Raw genomic sequence first — 21,283 nt, 5'->3', positions numbered from 1 at the left:
ATTTATGTAAACAAAATGTAGATTCTTTTCTACATTTGACATAGGTTAAATTTTTAAAATCAGATATAAAATTTTTAAGATGATGAATAGTTTTGGTAACTAAAAAGATAAAATTCCATATAGAAACACATAAAATAGTATAGTATATTACATACTATCTAAGTATTTAGCACAACCTGCAATAATTTAATAGTAGTGGTGGTTGTAGTTGTAGTGATGGTAGCTATGACGACAGCAGTTGTGGTTGTAGTCAGTGGCGGAACCAGAGCCGAGTCTTAAAGGGGTCAAAAGAATATTTTCATTTTTAATGGACTAAAAATATAAAACTTAAGAGGTTAAATTGATTTTTTTTTTGGTTTAATGGGGTGAAAATCCAAAGTTTTTTGAGGATCAAAATGAAAATTTTGTTTTAATAAGATCAAAATTCAAAATATACAGGGGTCAGAATATAAATTTTAAATTTAGTAGGGTCAAAATCTAAAATTTAGATGGGTCATTATGTTATTTCTAACTAAAAACACATCAAAAAAATAATTTAATAGGGTCAGCTGACCCCTCCCTCCTTACTGCCTCCGCCCATGGTTGTAGTAATGACGGAATTGTGATAATGGTGGCTGTGGTGATGATGGTGGTGGTAGCGGTGATGAGAAGACCAAATATACATTAGATGAAGACTCATGCACAAAATAAAGAAACTAACTAATTTCAAATTAATTACATGTTGAAAAGAGCACGCTATACCCTAGAAGATACAACATAAACATAAAGAACCCAAACGTATAATTTAATTGCACAATAAATAAAAAACATACATTCTAAGAGATACAATATAGCCAATCTAAACAATAAAAACGCACAAAAATATGCAAATTCTTTAATCATTCAAATACTATAAAAATAATTTAACTCTCATCGTGCAAATACTATAAAATTATTTTTACAAATGATTTGATTTAGTTTTTGTAAAAGTATTTAAAGCACATATGATAAAAATAAAAGGGAATAGTAAAGAAAAAAGAGGAAAGAACACATGGTATACAAAGACGTAGGTGAGCTGTGTATGAGAGAGGATATTATTTATTCTCATGGCATAGAGGACAAACATGTTATTATTATACATAATACATCTATACTAAATAAAATTAGAAGCTATAAGCTCCTTAAGATGTCCATATAGGATTTTAAACAATCTATTAGGATTTGACATGTCACTCATTAACATTTTCTAAATTTTCAGAATTTTCTATATTAATAATTATTTTAAACAACCTATAAGGATTTGACATGTCATTCATTAACATTTTTTAAATTTCCAGAATTTTCTATATTAAAGATTTTTAGAAAAAGGAAAATTTTAAATTTATGGAAATAAAATAACTATGTACAACGTTCCACATCGGCTAAAAATTTTTAGACAACGTTTCAGAACCAGTATAAATAAAATTAATATGCTTCCAATATCGAATGAGCAGGAAAGCTTGATTTATCATGTGTCCAAGTAAAAAAGTTTTATTTGGTTTGATCTGATTTTTTATTTGATCAAACTAAAACTTTAAAAAGTTTCAAAAAAATATTATAATATTGAAATTTTTTTTAAGTTTAAATATTATAAATATTGAAATATTTAAAAGTTTTTAACTTTTAAAAAGTTTTTAAATTTTATAATTTTTAAATTTTAATAGTTTAAAATATTATAAATAATAAAACTTCTAAAAGTCTTAGCTTAAAATATTTTAAATATTGAAACTTCTAAAAGTCTTAGCTTTTAAAAGGTTTCAAAATCTTATAATCTTTAAATTTTAAAAATTTCTTAGCTTATAAAAGGTTTCTAAAAAATTATAATTTATAAATTTTAAAAGTTTAAAATATTTTATATATTGAAACTTTTAAAAGGTTCAAATATTTAAAATATTTAAACTTCATAGAATGTTTTAAAATAGGGAAATTACCTAGAATATTACATAAAAGTAGGTTTATTACTAGACTAACACGTTGAGATTTTCGACTTACTAGAATAACACATAAAAGTTTGCAAATTACTTCTATACTTGAGTTGTGTGTTTTATTATGTTTTATGCCATTTATAATTAAATTTAATTGAAAAAAACATGAAATCAATTCCTTGTACTTTGCTTCATGTTCTTCGACTAAATCATAGCATCCAAACAAAAGAAACCATATTCTTGTTGGAGTTGAGTATCAAGAGTGAATGGAAAGAAATCTTGAAGAACAATTCGACATTTGTTACCAATCTTAGAATAGTTTGGTGACTAAAAAAAAAAAAACTATATCCTCCTCTTCCCTCGCCGTCTCCGATATTCTTCTCCACTGTGTCTCTTCCAATCTCCCTTGCTCTCTCAGTTTTTCTTCCTCCCTCATGGCTATCATTGCTGCTCATGGCCAAGCGCGAGAGCATACTTCCTACCAGAAACCCTAATTTCGTCAAGCCCACAAAGATTCCATAAAAAATGACGTTTTCTCTGCAGATCTAAGTCTTACTCGATGGGAGTCAAAGTTCCTCGCGCTGTTCTTATGGATCTGGAGCCTGGTACCATGGATTCCCTCATATCTGGTCCCTTTGGTCAGATTTTTCGTCCTGATAACTTCGTCTTTGGCCAGTCCGGTGCTGGTAACAACTGGGCCAAAGGTCATTATACCGAAGGTGCTGAGTTGATTGATTCCGTTCTCGATGTTGTCAGGAAGGAGGCTGAGAACAGCGATTGTCTTCAAGGTGCGAACTATGTTTTTGAATCTCGATCTGTTTTTTTTTATTTTGAAGCTGCGTAGGAACGAGAACAAACGAAATCGATTTTGGTCTTTGTTGATTGAGATGGTTTGTGTTATGTACATTTTTGTGATAGATATGGTTCTCTTCTCTTTTATGTTTACAGTTAACCGTTGCTCACAAACCATTGCTGGTACGTCATAATATTGCTTTCCTCCGTTTCAGAGTTGTTTAATTAGAGATGAACTCAATGCAAATGGCTTACTTGAGTTTATTTGGTTTGTTTTTATATTGTAGGCCACGAGGAAGCTGTGCTTTGTGTTTCATTTAGTCCTGACGGTAAGCAATTAGCAAGTGGTTCAGGTGACACCACTGTCAGGCTTTGGGATCTCTACACTGAAACTCCATTGTTTACTTGCAAAGGTTTGAACTTTCCCTCACCATCATTCCTCAGATTACTTCCCTCTCTGGATTCGTACTAATAGTTAATCTCTAACCTTTTCAGGGCACAAGAATTGGGTAATGTAGCCTGGGAGACCCTTTTAGCTGAAGTTGCCATTCCGATGGGTTCTGTATAGCCTGGGAGAAACTTAGAATCAGTCAAGGTTAGTAAAAATATTGTCCAAATGCAGGCGCCATTAGTGTTTCTCGATTTGGTTTTGCACCGATGATCACCTATCACCCGATAACCTACAAATCTAATGTCATGAGTTTGTGGCCTCTAATCCTACTAAAGGCATGATTGTTCGATATTTATCTTATATAGGCAAGAAGCTCATAAGTATGCTCTCGGATCTTTGCCTTGGCATTAGCAAAATCAGAATTGTTAGATATTGATTTAGCAAAATCTGATCTTAAGTATTCCACACACTTAAAATCACTCCTTTTACCCTGATCTTCATCTGTCCCTTTGCAAACTGCTGGCTTCTTTTTATTATAGGCACTCCAAAAATACAATCAAGCAAAAGGGGATGCCCCTGAAAGATTAGTGTCTGGTTCTGATGATTTTACAATGTTCCTCTGGGAACCTTCTGTTAACAAACAATCTAAAAAACGTTTGACTGGTCATCAACATGTACTTTCTTGAAAACTTCATTCTTTTCGCCGAGGTTTTGGTTCTCTTTCTGATTGTTTACGGACAATTTTGGTCAAATCAACAGCTTGTAAATCATGTCTATTTCTCACCTGATGGAAAATGGATTGCAAGTGCATCGTTCGATAAATCAGTTAGGCTATGGAATGGCGTTACAGGACAGTCTAAAAAAGAAGTGAAAGGAACTGTAACCATTAACCAAACTATTTATACCAATACAGTCTAAAAAAGAAGTGAAAGGAACTATGAATTAGCTATTTTCAGTGAACTTCTCAGCCTAATGAATATGAATGTGAATCAGGAGACAGCAAATGTGTATTAAAACTCTGTTGAAATATACCTTTATCTTTTATATATGTAGTGTGTCAAAACAAATCCAGAAAAACTATCGTAGAAAAAGGGATAAAAGAATCTGAGTATGAACCTTAATCAGATTTACAATGATGAGAAAAAGAAGAGCAAAAGATACCTCCAGCTTCACATTTGCTTCAAAGGAAGACCTCAGAGAAGGATGAAGCATAACGGGCATCCTTTGCTGCATAAGTTGTCCGTCCGTCGATGCATAGGGCATCCGGAGGCAATACTGATATTTTTGAGAAGGTTTTGACGTATAATGAATTTGTAAAATATAGATTCCACAAAAGTTAGTAAACTATAAGATGCATGATCAGCTACAATTTACGAATAATGAACCCAAAAGAGTAAGAAGTTTATCCGCATAACAAGTGTGCAATTAACCTAACGATGGAAAAAAGCTAAATGCAGTCATTAACAATAGTCTTTCTTATCTGTCTAGTCTATATGTTCAGGAAGAGGGCCTTTCATAGAGCCTATGACCCATCACCAAACTTAAAAAATCTGGCCACCCACTACCATCGTTGTTGAAACCGGGGAAGAACACATCAGCTTCTACAGAAACAACAAAATCAAGGGCATCCCACAGTAACCTATGTGCTTGATTCCTAAGATCCATCGGTGAAGGGCTTGGTTCTGTGTCATTCTCCGTAAGCCAACCATACCATCCTTCTTTTTCGTGCTGGTAGATAGGTCTGTCTGGAGGAGGAGGTAGCCAAACACAACAAGATATTAGTAAAAAATTATTTGGTATACACATAATTATACATAGTTGTCCAGTTGTACTCTCATATCCATAGTTGAACTTTTGCATTTTTTCGTATTTTCAGTTGGACTATAATATAAATTATTAATTAGCAGTTGGCCACAAGATTTATCAGTATTAATTAGCATATACAAGGTTTTCATAACACAATGTTCATAAAAATTTGGGTTTCACCTCTTTTGCTTCATTTGAGGTGATCACTTACTAAGTCTTCCTTATACTTTAAAGAGTGTTTTATGTGAAAACGATAGTATATATTAGAAAGTGATAAATTCTTGTATTGTTGATTAAACATGGTTATTTAATAGTTCAATATGTAAAGAAATTCTTATAAACTTTAATTATCATTTTCATATTTTAAATATAAATGTAAATCTAAATATATATTTAGTTGTACCTAGTTGAACTGAGTATTATATATTTATGTTATCTAAATATTACCCTCTATAGTTAAAATGTAATTTTGTGTGGTTATTATTCATTACCTCTCAGAAATATAATAAATAAATAAACAATTACGAATTACATAGGTTGTTATAGTAACATCTCTTACTTTTTCTAGTAACATCTCTTACTTGTTCCATTTCCGGTGAACAACAACAACAATATTAGCTAGGGTTGCAGAAGAAGATATGTTGAAGATAACTACAAAATCACAATAATATCGTTCATTTAAACGGATTTATGGATACTAAGCAAAAAAACGTTATGTATGTACACTAAACTCAAGAACGTTATGCACGTATGCGTTCATATGTACGTACACGTTTCTATGTACGTACACGTTCGATTTTAGGTTTAATGAACCCGAAATTACCAGAATATCCTCGTCTTCTACCTCTAACATACGACTGAAAACCCTAATTTTCCCTGCCTCACTTTATTTTTTCACGACTTATGTCTATTTTTTTGGTTTCACTTGTAGGGTTTTTACTCAACTATTATAGATTTTCGTCTCAACATCTGATTTCTAAATTAAAAACCTATAAAAAGTGAGTTATATAGATTTACGAAACGATATCTTGCTCTTCCATGGATGAACCCAGAGGAAAGATTTTTGAAACTGAGTAGGAAAAAAAAGTTTGCTCCGGCCGACAAACAGAACACGATTGATGAATCTGCTACAAACTTTATTACATGAACACCATTAATCGGAAGAACAGCAAACCTGTTTAGATCTTCCTCCAATAAGTCTATCGCAACGCTAGACTGTCTTTGCCAGCTCAAACAAATTCGTGTTATTCTGGTAAGACTTAACAGCTGTCAATCTTGCTTACTAAATCTACCACGGACAAGAAGCCTACCACAACACTACGAAAACTATTTCAAAAAACAAACAAAGTATACCAAAAATATCTGTAACGAGAGAAGGCTGTCGCATAAATCTGTCGCAACAGCCCATTAGTCTACCATAAATATCTTCCCACCCTTTTATGTTTGTCACTACACGCGCTAAAAACATAAGTCTATCATCAAAGGGAAATTCCTCTACTAACTTAATCTAACGAATCGATTTCATATACGTCGACCGATAAGTGTACCAACACTACAACTAAGTGTACCATCTACGTCCACGGTTAATTGTACCAGCACTACAACTAAGTGTACCAAAAATATCTGATGTACACCTTTAATCAGTCCACGTGTATAAATCTACCATCAAAGGATCGGTAGACTTAGTCCCAACTTCCAATGTTTTTTTTTTCTAATGGCATTAGCCGTAATTACGTTTTTTCCCAACACTAGCTTCAGGGGTAGTATAGGTACAATGTGTTAGTCTAGCAATTACAAACAATTGTATGTTACTTTTGTAATAAGGAAGCTTTTATGCAATATTCTAGTAACTCTCCCTTTAAAATATTACAATTACTTAACCTCCATAGAAATTTTAAAATATTATATATATACTAATAAAAAGTTGAAGCTATAAACTCCTAAATGTGTCCACATAGGATTTAAAACAACTAATAAGAATTAGATATTTCACTAATTAACATTTTTGGAAATATAGTAGTGATCTATATTATTAAGAATTTTTAGAAAAAAAAAGTAAAATTTATAGAAATAAAATAAATATGTACAACATCCCACATCGGCTATAAAATTTTAGACAATGGCAGAGAATCATTATAAATAAAACTGATATGTTTTTAACTATAAATTTATCATGTTTGCTTGACTTATGCTTATTTATCAGGTTTCCAAATTTAAAAGTTTATTTGATTTATTTTAGTAAATTAATTTTTTTAAAGGTTTAGATATTTATTATAGAATGTTTAAAAATATTATAAATACCTCCATAAAAATGTTAAAATATTATAACTATTTAAACTCTATAAAAGTTAAAGTGTCATTAATATTTAACTTTAAAAAAAAAATTTTTATAAATATTTAAACTACATCTAAAGTTTTAAATATTTTAAATGATTAATATTTATACTAAGAACATATTATAATATGAACATATATAAGATATATTGACGTATTTTCATCTAGAATAAATATTAACATATAAAATATTAAAATAATATTAACGATAGGTATAAAATATTAACGTATAAAATATTTTTTAAATAATATTAACGTATAAAATATTAGATATAAAAATTTTAAAGTTTAAGAATTACTAAATATTAGTTTGTGCTTTATATCTCTTATGAACTGTAAAACATGTTTTTGTGTATGATTTTACTGATGATTTGATACTTTTGCAGTAAAATTTTTATTTTTAAGTCTAAGAAAGAAGGATTGACATCGCAAGACCTTGATTTGATGTTATTTGAGTTTAAAGACAAAGAATCCACGAAAAGCACAAATATTGTTTTAACTATACATGTGTTCATATTACTTTCTCTGCAAGTAAGGATTTTGGTTTGAGAAGTTTCAATACGTGTGGATCTAAAACCGAATAAGTATAAACATGAAACTATCAATAATTGGGTGCATGTGTTGACTATGCTGGTCTTCATGAATTGCACAATTTATATAAGAAAAGAAATAATTTTGGTCTTGGTGTTTGATGGGTTAACAAGTTGTGTGGTAGTCCAAAACTTTTTTTTTCAGTGGAAGAATGTGAAGAAGTTGACGAGGAAGAACAAGGACAAGAGTATAAGTATAACAAAAAACCAAACGGTAGAAGTAACGATGACAATTACCATAAAATTTGACAATGAAAATGATAATAGAGAATATGAAGAATATGAAAATATTGAATAAAAAAAACGAAAACATAGGTGATAGCGATCAATTAAATATGAAAAACGAGATAAACTCATTATAAAATTGTTTCGTTTTTCTGGTGGTTAAAGAAACGGTTATATGTGAGGTCACCAGTTTGATCCGCCTTGTCTGGATGTCAAGACAAATTCATGATTTTTTATCAGATTTGATTTTAAAACACAACTGATTTTTATATTTTTTAAAATTGTGTATCTGAAATTTAATTTTCTCTTTAATAGTAATTTAAAGTTTTCTATAAGATAATATTTCATTACCGTCATCAATCATATATAAATTTTATCAAATAAACCCACGCATAGTGTGGGTTCAAAACCTAGTGGTATATAATAGATAAATGGTTAGAATGATTACTTAGTTAAATATAGTTTTTTATATTTATTTTTGCCAAATTCCCTTTTTAAAATATCAAATTAATGAAAATACCTATGGATGGTGTTTCTTAGTTTTTTTTAATAATTAAAGTAATCTTGTAGAAGACTCTTTTCAACAAAGAAATTTCTCATCCACTTTTTTTATTTTAATTTTTCTCTATATAGTCTTGTTTTCAAATATGTCAGATACTTCAAAATTTTGACATGTGTTTAATTATATGAACATATAATTTCACAAAAGGATAATTAATTTGTAATCTTTTCAAAAGCCCTTTCCATATGATAAATCTCTCATTTATTGTTTCTTTAACCTTTCTCCAATTTATATATATAATCTTGTTTTTACATATGTCACATATTTCACAAATCTGACATTTGTTAATGATATGAAAGTAAATTACAAGATAATAAAAGTACCTTTTCTTTACTTAAGAACACCATAGAAAATTAATACAGTGAGTTATTTTAAATATAAATAAAAATGAAATGGGAAAATTTGAGATGTAAAACTTTAAAAACTTTAAAATTATTAATAGAAGAGAAACATAGTTATTTATTTCCCTTAATAAAGATTAATTTGTTAGATAAAAACACATATGAAAATATAGAATATATATATATATATATATGTATTTTTTTTACATATGTATTAAGGCAATTTTTCTTGTTTTCTATATAATTCTTTTTTTTTAGATTGACAAATTCATATTTTTCTGATAGCACAAAAAAGATTGATCAACAACAAAAAATATTTTTATGTCTTTAAAACTTTTCTTCTCTTATTTCCTAAGTGTTTATTTTCTTATAAATTTAGCTGAGATAATTCTTAAAAATTTAGTATATTTTATGTAGAGTTCTAGCAATGGATTGTTTGTCAATGAAATGTTTGTCAAAGCGGCCACGACAAAATATTCCTGAAAAGTAAAGTGACATGATAATTTTAATTTCTTCATATCTATGTAAAAAGAGATATGTCTTTTATGTGTTCTTGTGATGCTACATCTGTTTTCTCTTTGAAAATCTGTTCAGCAATTCAGTTGAAGCCGAGTTGAAGATTTGGATGCATTGTGAAAATTGCGAAAAATATGTTAAAAGAGCTATTTCCAAATTAGAAGGCAAGCAAACTTGAATATTTAGTTCATATTCCTCATATACTATATATATCGTATTTGTGGAACAAATTATACCTCTCACTTCTGCATTGAATTATATTTTCTTGAATATTTAGTATTTTTTATTTTTTGCTGTAATTGATGATTTAAAAATATTTTCATGTTTTTTTTGGCTCAGAAAATCACGTTTTGCTGATTGTTTTTAAATCTAATTTTTACGTTTTGCATTTCCTATATTTAAAATTTCTTAGGAAAATTATGAGTTGATGGAATTGTAGGAAACCATTTGTCACAAAGCTTTTGATATTTTATAACGTTTGGAACGATCACATATATTATTAAGGATAATATAGTAGCTATGTTATAATTAATAATACATTTAAGTTATATGTGATTGCTAGGAGTTGAAGCATATACAACAGATATACTTAATCAAAAAGTTATGGTCAGTGGTAATTTTAATTTGGAGAAGCTATTGAAAACTCTCAAGAAAAAAACAGGTAAAAAGGCAGAAATCTTGATGGTGAATGAGAAAGCTGATATGGATGAGAAAGAATATGATGAACCTGGAGTAGTTCTGGAAGAAACGAGGAACATGAAACAATTATAGAGAATAATGAAGATGAAAAAAAATTGAAACCCCTCAAACAAGGTGTATCACTTCGTACTAGTTAATAGTTTTGATTAACTATGGAAGTTCCAAAAAAAGTAGCATGTGTTCTAACTCTATGAACAAAAAAAAGACATGTGTTCTAACTCTTCATGTTTTTATTTTTCTGTAGTACAACAGAAATCGAAATTCATATGGCATTTCTATGTGAGAAGTTTGAGGTAGACGTCGGAAAAGTTATTTCTAAATTTGAAGGTAAATACTTATATTTATATTAATGAAATAACAAATACAACAAAATGTGTATTGTATTCATTTCTTTTGAATGGTGTATGAATAGGAGTCAAAACATTTGTGGTCGATATATAAAATCAAAAAGTGGTAATCACAGGCGATTTTGATAAGGAAAAGTTATTGAAAAAACATAAGAAAAAAATGCATAAAAGGATAAACAAAATGGAGCAGAAGAAAAAGGACAAAGAACATATAAAGAAAGATGAAAAAAATTGAAATGGATAGAGGTATTTATATCAACCCAAGTAGTGTTGATGAAAAGGAGATGTCCATATATATATAATGTTTAGTGATGAAAATCCTAATGCATGTTCTATTTCGTAATGAAATATAGTCAAACTAATATCTATCATGAGAAACTTGATATGATAATGGATTGTATTTATTTGGTGATACTTTGTTATTTTCTTTACCTTGAAATAATATAATGGAGAAAAATAATAGTTTGGTTTCAATTTCCCTTTTTAGTATAAGCTTTATCTTTTAAATGCATTCAGTTAATATCATTTTTAGTTAATAATTTGAACAAATATTAATAAAAGATATTTTTTCTCTTCCTAGAACTCGATTTCAATAACTTTTAGTTGTTAAGATTTCAATTCAAGTTTCAATTAGATGAAGACTGTCCCAACATATAAATCAAGTTCAACTCCAACTTCGTTAGTAAATGATTTATAAAAGATCCCAAAACTTAATCCATGCAGCTTGACAAGTTTGATATAATTACTCGGTTGGCTCAAATACTGTATCTTTTGAGAAAGAGATATATGCTTTAGCCAAAACCTGAAGTTTCTTACCAAGAAGCCATGATAGAGCATCCACTGCTTATGGATTCAGTAAAGCTGTCACGTCACTCAAGACATTGTTTGTAGATTACGAACCATAAAATACCCTCCCGAATATGACGTTTTTTTTTTCCATCCTAACAAATACAATATAGAACACTAAAAGAACTTGAACCCATTAGACGATATCACACATCAATCTTTAAGTGTTTGGACTCTTCCCTTTGGCTCCAGTGATCCTAATACTTCTTTATCTTTTTTATGATGATTGGTGTCGGTCAATGCATTGGTTGGTGTCGGTCGATGTATTGGTTGGTGTTTGTCGATGCAATTTCTGGTTTGTTTGTTGATTGTTGTTTGATGGTTAGAGATATATCAATTGCTTGTGTGTATAGCCCAGTAGATGGGAGGGTTGTCACACTGAGTTTTTATAAAATACTCACCCATTTCATATGTGTTGTGGTGTAGGTAAAAGCAAAATCTGATCGTGGAATCAAGGCAATGAAGAGGAGGATGTTCTAGTGGCTTATTGATGTGGTCTGACTTCTGTTAGGTTGTTAGAGTTGGGTTACTAGATCATCGCTAGGTTGCTAGTAGATGTTTTATGATATTGTAGGTTGGTTTATTATTGCTATTGAATTATTGGTTATTGGTTTTATGGTATTTGTTAGTTATTTTCCGCTGTTTGGTTTGATTGTGGTCAAGTGGCTAGTGGGTATGAGACTACTAGTTTATTATTATACTAAAAAAACGGGTTGGATCGTTTCAAATTACAACGCGCAATTAAATAAATCAACGCAACTAATACAATCGTTTATAACACTTTTTTGGACTTTTTCATCGGTAAAAATTGTTTCAACGATTTTTTTCAAACAATTGTGATTTTCACAAAACAAAAAAAAAAAGATAATTAATATGTAATTTTGTCGAAAGACCCTTTTCATAATAAATCTCTCATGTATTGTTTCTTTAACTTTTCTCCAATACTTATATATAGTCTTACTTTTACATATCCCACATATTTCACAAATCTGACATGATTTTAATGATATGAAAGTAAATAAAAAGATAATAAAAGTACTATTTCTTTTTACTTAAAAAAACCATAGAAATAAATAAAATGAGTTATTTTAGAAAAGATAAAATAAAATGGGAATATTTGAGATTAAAAATTAAATATTTATTAATAGGAAAGCAAGATATTTATTTATTTCCCTAAATTATGATTAAATTGTTACAAACAAATAAATAAGAAAATGTAGAAAAGTATATGTTTTTCTTACATCTGTATTAATACAAATTTTTGTGAAATCTTTTAAGGATAATAATTTCTATATAAATCCCTTGTAAATTATTATTAATCTGCTAGCAAAAAAGATTGATCAACAAAAAATTTCTTCTCTTATTTCTTAAGTTTTTAATTTCTTACAAACTTAGGCTGAGATAATTCTAAAACAATTAATATATTTTATATAGAGTTAGATAGCCATGGGTTGTTTTTCAAAGCGGTCACGACGGAATATTCCTGAAAAGTAGAATGACATAATAGTTTTAATTTCTTCATATCTATGTAAATTAAATAAGAGTTGTGTCTTTTATATGTTCTTATGATGCTATCTGTTTTCTCTTTTGAAAATATGTTCAGCGATACAACTGAAGCCGAGTTGAAGATTTGGATGCATTGTGAAAACTGCGTAAAAGATGTCAAAAGAGCTATTTCAAAATTTGAAGGCAAGCAAACTATATATATGTTATAGATTTATAGTTCATATTCTCAATATACTATATAGATCGTATTTATGATACAAATTATACATTTCGCTTTTGCATTGAATTATATATTTTTTGAATACTTTATACTTTTATATTTTGGTATAACTAATAATTTAAAATTATCTTTTTGGCTTTAATTTTTCTCAAAAAATGTTTTTGCTGATTATTTTTTTTTTAGTTTTTACATTTTACATATTATATATTTAATACTTTCTTAGAAAATTATGAATTATTGGAATTGTAGGAACAAATTTAAGATATCATGATGAAATTTGGTCACAAAGCTTTGGATATTTTGTAATGTTTGGACCGTCACATATATTAGTAAGGATAACATACTAATTATGTTATAATAATAATTTAAATTATATGTGATTTTTAGGAGTTGAAGCATGTACAACAGATATGGTTAATCAAAAAGTTATGGTTAGTGGTTTTTTTAATTTGGAGGAGCTATTGAAAACTCTCAAGAAAAAAACTGGCAAAAAGGCAGAAATCTTGAAGGTGAATGAGAAAGCTGATATGGTTGAGAAAGAAGATGATGAACCTGAAGTAGTTCTGGAAGAAAACGAGGAACATGAAACAATTATAGAGAATAATGAAGATGAAAAAAAAATTGAAACCCCTCAAACAAGGTGTATCACTTCGTACTAGTTAATAGTTTTGATTAACTATGGAAGTTCCAAAAAAAGTAGCACGTGTTCTAACTCTTTGCACAAAACAAAAAAAAAACATGTGTTCTAATTCTTCATGTTTTTTTGTAGTACACCAGAAGTCGAAATTCATATGGCATTTCTATGTGAGAAGTTTGAGGTAGACGTCGGAAAAGTTATATCTAAATTTGAAGGTAAATATTTATATTTATATTAATGAAATAACAAATACAACAAAATGTGTATTGTATTCATTTCTTTTGAGTGGTGTATGAATAGGAGTCAAAACATGTGCAGTCGATATAGAAAATCAAAAAGTTGTAATCACAGGCGATTTTGATAAGGAAAAGTTATTGAAAAAACTTAAGAAAAAAATGCGTAAAAGGATAAACAAAATGGAGCAGAAGAAAAAGGACAAAGAACCTATAAAGGAAGATGAAAAATTTGAAATGGATAGAGGTATTTATATCAACCCAAGTAGTGTTGATGAAAAAGAGATGTCCAGATATATGATGTTTAGTGATGAAAATCCTAATGCATGTTCTATTTCGTAATGAAATATAGTCAAACGAATATCTATCATGAGAAACTTGATATGATAATGGATTGCATTTGTTTGGTGATACTTTGTTATTTTCTTTACCTTGAAATAATATAATGGAGAAAAATAATAGTTTGGTTTCAAGTTCCCTTTTTAGTATAAGTTTTATCTTTTAAATGCATTCAGTTAATATCATTTTTAGTTAATAATTTCAACAACTATTAATAAAAGATATTTTTCTCGTCCTAGAACTTGATTTCAGTAACTTTTAGTTGTTAAGATTTCAATTCAAGTTTCAATTAGACGAAGACTGTCCCAACATATAAATCAAGTTCAACTCCAACTCCGTTAGTAAACGATTTGTAAAGATCTCAAAACTTAATCCATGCAGCTTGACAAGTTTGATATAATTACTCGGTTGGCTCAAATATTGTATATTTTGAGAAAGAGATATCTGCTTTAGCCAAAACCTGAAGCTTCTTACCAAGAAGCCATGATAGAGCATCCACTGCTTATGGATTCAGTAAAGCAATCACGTCACTCAAGACATTGTTTGTAGATTACGAACCATAAAATACCCTCCCGAATATTACGTTTTTTGTGTTTATTTTTCATCCTAACAAATACAATATACAACACTGAAAGAATTTGAACCCAATAGACGATATCACACATCAATCTATAAGTGTTTGGACTCCTCCCTTTTGTGGCTCCAGTGATCCTAATGCATCTTTATCTTTTTTATGATGATTGGTGTCGGTCGATGCATTGGTTGGTGTCGGTCGATGTTGTTCCTGGTTTGTTTGTTGATTGTTGTTTGATGGTTAGAGATATCTCAATTGCTTGTATGTATAGCCCAGTAGATGGGAGGATTGCCTCACCGAGTGTTTATAAAATGCTCACCCATCTCATATGTGTTGTGGTGTAGGTAAAGGCAAAGTGTGATCGTGGAATCAAGGCAATGAAGATGAGGATGTTCTAGTGGCTCATTGATGTGATCTGACTTCTGTTAGGTTGTTAGAGTTGGGTCACTATATCATCGCTAGGTTGCTAGTTGATGTTTTATGATACTGTTGGTTGGTTTATTATTGCCATTCAATTATTGGTTTATTATTTATTGGTTATTGGTTTAATGATATATGTTGGTTATTTTCCGCTGTTTGGTTTGGTTGTGATCAGGTGGTAGTGGGTATGAGACCAATGGTTTATTATTATTCTAAAAAAAAAAAATGGGTCGGGTCGTATCAAATTACAACTCCCAATTAAATAAATCAATGCAACTACTACAATCAATTATAACAATTTTTTGGACTTTTCATGTAAAAATTGTTTCAACGATTTTTTTTCAAACAATTGTGATTTTCAAAAAAGAGAAAGATAATTAATTTGTAATTTTGTCGAAAGACCCTTTTCATAATAAATCTCTCATGTTTTATTTCTTTAACTTTTCTCCAATACTTATATATAGTCTTATGTTTACATATCCCACATATAATCACAAATCTGACATGTTTTTAATGATATGAAAGTAAATAAAAAGATAATAAAATTACTATTTCTTGTTTACCTAAAAACACCATAGAAATAAATAAAATGAGTTATTTTAGAAAAGAAAAATAAAATGAGAATATTTTAGATTTAAAATTAAATATTTATTAATAGGAAAACAAGATATTTATTTATTTTCCTAAATTATGATTAAATTGTTAGAAACAAACAAATAAGAAAATGAAAAAAAATATATGTTTTTCTTACATCTGTATTAAGGCAAATTTTTGTGAAATCTTTTAAGGAAAATAATTTTTATATAAATCCCTTGTAAATTATTATTTTTCTGCTAGCAAAAGAAGATTGATTAACAAAAATTTTCTTCTCTTATTTCTGAAGTGTTTAATTTCTTATAAACTTAGGCTGAGATAATTCTAAAATAATTAATATATTTTATATAGAGTTAGATAGCCATGGGCTTTTTTTCAAAGCAGTCATGACGGAATATTCCAAAAAAGTAGAATGACATAATAGTTTTAATTTCTTCATATCTATGTAAATTAAATAAGATTTGTGTCTTTTATATGTTCTTATGACGCTATCTGTTTTCTCTTTTGAAAATATATTCAGCGATACAACTGAAGCCGAGTTGAAGATTTGGATGCATTGTGAAAACTGCGTAAAAGATATCAAAAGAGCTATTTCCAAATTCGAAGGTAAGCAAAATATATATATGTTATAGATTTATAGTTCATATTCTCAATATGATATCGTATTTGTGATACAAATTATACATTTTGCTTTTGCATTGAATTATATTTTTTTTGAATACTTTATATTTTTATATTTTGGTGTAATTAATAAATTAAAATTATCTTTTTGGTTTTAATTTTTTTCAAAAAGTGTTTTCACTGATTGTTTATTTTTTTATTTTTTTACGTTTTACATATTATATATTTAATGTTTCTTAGAAAAATTATGAATTAATGGAATTGTAGGAACAAAGTTAAAATGTCATGATGAAAATTTGGTAACAAAGCTTTGTATATTTTGTACTGTTTGGACCGTCGCATATATTATTAAGGATAAGATACTAATTATGTTATAATAATAAATTTAAATTATATGTGATTTCTAGGAGTTGAAGCATGTACAACCGATATGGTTTGTGGTAATCAAAAAGTTATGGTTAGTGGTAATTTTAATTTGGAGAAGCTATTGAAAACTCTCAAGAAGAAAACTGGCAAAACGACAGAAATCTTGAAGGTGAATGAGAAAGCAGATATGGTTGAGAAAGAAGATGATGAACCTGAAGTAGTTCAGGAAAAAAATGATGAAGATGAGACAATTATAGAGAATAATAAAGAACAAAAAAAAACAAAACAAAAACAAAAAAAAAGAACCATAAACAATTTCTAGGCACTAGTCGGGCGATTCGGGTGGGCTTAGCGAGAAAATCGGGGATTAAACGGGGATTAATCAGGGACTAGTTTTAGGATTATTTTATTAATAAATAATAAAATATAAATATATAGTATTAAATATATATATATAACTCTATTTATGTTAAAAAAATATATCAAATAAAATATAAAACTATAGTACTGTCTTTAAAATTATAGTAAACATGTAAAATCATAATTTTAAAATAAAATTTTATAATTTTCATTAAAAGTTTGTACATTAGTTACTATAAAACATCACAAACTCTTAGTTTAGATGTCTAAATAAAAAAAAATTTGATTTATATTTGGCTCAAAAAATAATCTGTATACACAAAATTAAGTTGGGAGTAGTCAGATTAGGTGAGTTATAATCGAGTTTGTAACATCTGTGAACCAAAATTGGGGATTTTGGGGATGGGTGTCGATCGACTCCAGGGTAGTGTCGATCGACACCAGTTTTTCTGGTTCGACCAGATTGTTTAATTCGTCGATTTGGATCGGTTTGGTTTAAGGAAAACCATTGAACCGTCATATTTAAGTGGGAGAACGACCTAGGTCGTGTTTTTGGGTGGTGTTACGCCGTTTGAGACAGAGAGAAAAGGAGAGGAAGTGTTCTTGAGGTTTTTGGGAGAGATTGCGGGATGCTTAATTATGTATTGTATTTATTATTAAAAAAAAAAATGGGTCGGGTCGTTTCAATTTGGTATTAGAGCCTTTACGGTTCTAGGATGGTTAAGTGGATGGTTAGAGCGGTTAGGAATTTAATTGGGTGAATTATTTTCCTGTTGCTTGATATATGATGTTGTGTGAGGAAATTGATTATGAGTAGTTAGTCAATTTGTTTGTGGAATGGACTCCTAGTATCATTCTCTTCGAGCCTTCAATGAGATTCCACGGTAAATGATTTTGTGTGATGTTATCTGTGTAGTGTTTTTAGCTTCTGTGCGGGAGGTGCAGTTGGCTATTGAAAGTTGTTGGAAAGTGGTGGATCACGCCGGTATCGGGAAATACCGTTGGCAGTGATTGGTGGGAGTGGATATTTTGCAAATGAAGTTCTTTTGGATTTTTGACTTGTGTGTCATGTGGAAAGGAATTTGCGTGGGACCTCTAAAATTGGAAAGTTTTCATAAATGGAAAGTTTCTTAAAATGGAAAGTTTTTCGAGAGGTAGTAGTTGTCCATTTTTGGAAAGGGTGCGAGGGGACATCCAAAATGTTTGGGATGTTTGGAGTGAGGCCTGGGGGTGGTCATGGCAGTGGTAATATTTTGGGAGAGAGTATGGTGTTGGTAGGACACTGAGGTGTTCTATGCGGATCACGGGGGTGGTCCCGGTTGGAGAAATGCTTATAGACGTTATGACTGTTGCTATAGGGACGGGGGGTCCTGAACAACTCATGAGGAGATGGGGGTTCTCCTGAGGGGACAGGGGGTTCCCTAGATACCGACAGCTCAAGGGACTGCGGTCTTGAGGGTGGCAGAGGAGATGGGGGTTCTCCTGGTACCGAGATCTCGAGGGTGAGACGGTATGGCTCGAAGATGGGGAGTCTGAGAGTGTGCTTGAAGACGGGGGGTCTGAGAGTGTGCTTGAAGACGGGGGGTCTGAGAGTGTGATTGGTATGGCTTGAAAGTTGCAACTTAAGAGCAGATGAGTTGGTGGCAAAAGTGTCAAGGACGTGGGGTAAGCATTGTAACCGGAAGTGGGTTAAGGAGATTGATGGGGGTTCAATCTCAGATTTTCCATTGTAACCGGAAGTGGATAAGGAGATTGATGGGGGTTCAATATCAGATTTATCTATTGTGACCGGATGTGGGTTTAGGAGATTGATGGGGGTTCAATCTCAGGTTTCAGGTTGAGATCAGGTGCGGGATCTCGGGATTGATGGGGGTTCCATCTCGAGGTTGCTGTGTGTGGACCGGGAGGGTCAGGTGGATGCTGGTCGGGGGGACCAGAGTTGTGATGGTTGAGGGAGTCTGGTTTTAGTTGACCGGTAGATTCTGGTTTGGTTTGACCGATGGGGTCTGATTGTGTTGACTAGTGGGGTCAGGTTGGTTTGGACCAGTGGTGTTCTGGTTGCGGTAGACCAGATGGTTGGATGATGCGAACCGTTACGACGGTGGTTTGATGAGTTTTGCGGATGAGTGGCATTGTGTTCAGATTCGAGGACGAATCGTTTGTTAGAGGGGGAGAATTGTAACATCCGTTAACCAAAATTGGAGATTTTGGGGATGGGTGTCGATCGACACCATGGTAGTGTCGGTCGACACCAGCTTTTCTGGTTCGACCAGATTGTTTAATTCATCGATTTGGGTCGGTTTGGTTTAAGAAAAACCATTGAACTGTCATACTTAGAATGACCTAGGTCGTGTTTTTGGGTGGTGTTACGCCGTTTGAGATAGAGAGAAAAGGAGAGGAAGTGTTCTTGAGGTTTTTGGGAGAGATTGTGGGATGCTTAATTATGTATTATATTTATTATTAAAAAAAAACAGGTCGGGTCGTTTCAATTTATTTTTATGTAACAACCTGTCTCGTTGACCCCACTAGCCCACCACTAGCTTGCCCCATAGGCCCGAAGTTGGCCCTGCAGGGCATCGATCCTAACCCCTCACTGTGGAAAGGAACTATTCATCCAAATCCACCAGTAGGTTATTGGTGCGTCAGGCGTTCTTCGAACCCTGGTTCCCACCCTTTAACAACCTTCCACAAGACAAGCTGACACCAACTACAGATCAATTGGTGACAGCTTGTCTTGTGGTAGGTTGTTAAAGGGTGGGGACCAGGGTTCGAGGAACGCCTGGCGCACCAATAACCTACTGGTGGGTTTGGATGAATAGTTCCTTTCCACAGTGAGGGGTTAGGATCGATGCCCTGCAGGGCCAGCTTCGGGCCTATGGGGGCAAGCTAGCGGTGAGCTAGTGGGGTCAACAGGATAGGTTGCTACATAAAAATAGATTTTTATATGACAACCCGTCCCGCAGACCCCACTAGCCCACCGCTAGCCGTCCCAACGGACCCCAAGCTGGCCCTGCAGGGCATCGATCCTAACCCCTCACTGTGGAAAGCAACTATGCAGCTCAATTGGTGACAGCTTGTCTTGTGGAAGGTTGTTAAAGGGTGGGGACCAAGGTTCGAGGAACGCCTGGCGCACCAATAACCTAATAGTGGATTTGGATGAATAGTTCCTGTCAACAGTGAGGAGTTAGGATTGATGCCCTGCAGGGCCAGCTTGGGGTCCGTTGGGATGGCTAGCAGTGGGCTAGTGGTGTCTGCGGGACGGGTTGTCACAGAGTTAAACATGTTGAATTAAACACGCATAATCGAATAATTGATACTAGGCGGGGATTAGTCATTAGTCGAGGCGGATAGGGTGGGTCTACCGATTTTACGGGGTGTAATCGGTAGTAGGCGGAGATTTTTAAAACAAGGACTCAAACAAGGTGTATCACTTCTTGCTAGTTAATAGTTTTGATTAATTACGAAAGTTCCAAAAAAACTACTTTTTAAGGATATTACATGTGTTCTAACTCTTCATACTTCTTTTTTTATAGTACAACAGAAGTCGAAATTCATATGGCACTTCTATGTGAGAAGTTCGAGGTAGACGTCGGAAAAGTTATTTCTGAATTCGAAGATAAATAATAAATACTTCTATTTATATATATTTTCAGCACTTTTAATAATATTAATGAAATAAGAAATACAGCAAAATGTGTATTGTATTCATTTCTTTTAAATGGTGTATGAATAGGAGTCAAAACATGTGTGGTCGATAGAGAAAATCAAAAAGTTGTAATCAGAGGCAATTTTGATAAGGTGAAATTGTTGAAGAAACTTAAGAAAAAGATGGGTAAAAGGATAAACAAAATGGAGAAGAAAAAAAAGGACAAAGAATTTTTTAAAGAAAAATGAAGAAATTGAAATGGATAGAGGTATTTATATCAATCCAAGTAGCTGAAAAAGAGATGGTCAAATATATGATGTTTAGTGATGAAAATCCTAATTCATGTTCTATTTCGTAATGAAATATAGTAAAACT

The 21,283-nt window shown here is 31.3% G+C and overlaps 2 protein-coding genes and 2 pseudogenes across 12 annotated transcripts; all 4 read left to right on the top strand.

The window, feature by feature from the left end:
* Positions 1-2,069: 2,069 nt before the first annotated feature.
* LOC104732380 (tubulin beta-4 chain) lies at positions 2,070-3,948 on the top strand. Of its 9 annotated transcripts, none has more exons than XM_087478085.1 (5): positions 2,070-2,731; positions 2,862-2,918; positions 3,023-3,148; positions 3,231-3,330; positions 3,666-3,948. In XM_087478085.1, the coding sequence occupies exons 1-4, from the start codon at positions 2,503-2,505 to the stop codon at positions 3,251-3,253; spliced, it is 435 nt and encodes a 144-aa protein (XP_087334211.1). In that variant the 5' UTR covers positions 2,070-2,502; the 3' UTR covers positions 3,254-3,330; positions 3,666-3,948. The 9 variants fall into 9 exon arrangements, with proteins under 9 accessions (XP_087334211.1, XP_087334214.1, XP_087334213.1 ...); XM_087478088.1 differs by having other exon boundaries at positions 2,075-2,731; positions 2,892-2,918; XM_087478087.1 differs by having other exon boundaries at positions 2,077-2,731; positions 2,892-2,918; positions 3,492-3,948.
* A 6,037-nt stretch (positions 3,949-9,985) lies between these two features.
* LOC147930844 (heavy metal-associated isoprenylated plant protein 18-like) lies at positions 9,986-11,041 on the top strand (annotated as a pseudogene). The gene is made up of 3 exons (XR_015574255.1): positions 9,986-10,313; positions 10,444-10,526; positions 10,612-11,041. The product of XR_015574255.1 is annotated as a heavy metal-associated isoprenylated plant protein 18-like (transcript).
* A 1,671-nt stretch (positions 11,042-12,712) lies between these two features.
* On the top strand, positions 12,713-14,461 carry LOC104733719 (heavy metal-associated isoprenylated plant protein 18-like). The gene is made up of 5 exons (XM_019233924.2): positions 12,713-12,882; positions 12,996-13,081; positions 13,506-13,758; positions 13,888-13,970; positions 14,056-14,461. The coding sequence occupies exons 1-5, from the start codon at positions 12,839-12,841 to the stop codon at positions 14,328-14,330; spliced, it is 741 nt and encodes a 246-aa protein (XP_019089469.2). The 5' UTR covers positions 12,713-12,838; the 3' UTR covers positions 14,331-14,461.
* Positions 14,462-16,181: 1,720 nt separating this feature from the next.
* On the top strand, positions 16,182-21,266 carry LOC104732378 (heavy metal-associated isoprenylated plant protein 18-like; annotated as a pseudogene). Its single transcript, XR_015573533.1, has 5 exons — positions 16,182-16,322; positions 16,436-16,521; positions 16,944-17,210; positions 20,792-20,876; positions 20,994-21,266. The product of XR_015573533.1 is annotated as a heavy metal-associated isoprenylated plant protein 18-like (transcript).
* Positions 21,267-21,283: the final 17 nt, after the last annotated feature.

The sequence above is a fragment of the Camelina sativa genome, chromosome 12 (genome assembly GCF_030686135.1).
Source record: "Camelina sativa cultivar CO46 ecotype springtype chromosome 12, ASM3068613v1".
Classification (NCBI taxonomy): Eukaryota; Viridiplantae; Streptophyta; class Magnoliopsida; order Brassicales; family Brassicaceae; genus Camelina; species Camelina sativa.
The sequence above is the reverse complement of the archived record's forward strand: the minus strand, read 5'-3'. Positions and strand labels throughout refer to the sequence as shown.

Coding starts and splice junctions, on each gene's coding strand:
- LOC104732380 (XM_087478085.1), top strand. CDS start 2,503: ATGGGAGTCAAAGTTCCTCGCGCTGTTCTTATGGATCTGGAGCCTGGT. Junction 2,919..3,022: donor TTGCTCACAAACCATTGCTG/GTACGTCATAAT, acceptor TTTATATTGTAG/GCCACGAGGAAGCTGTGCTT. Junction 3,149..3,230: donor TCCATTGTTTACTTGCAAAG/GTTTGAACTTTC, acceptor TAACCTTTTCAG/GGCACAAGAATTGGGTAATG.
- LOC104733719 (XM_019233924.2), top strand. CDS start 12,839: ATGGGTTGTTTTTCAAAGCGGTCACGACGGAATATTCCTGAAAA. Junction 13,082..13,505: donor AGCTATTTCAAAATTTGAAG/GCAAGCAAACTA, acceptor TGTGATTTTTAG/GAGTTGAAGCATGTACAACA. Junction 13,971..14,055: donor AGTTATATCTAAATTTGAAG/GTAAATATTTAT, acceptor GTGTATGAATAG/GAGTCAAAACATGTGCAGTC.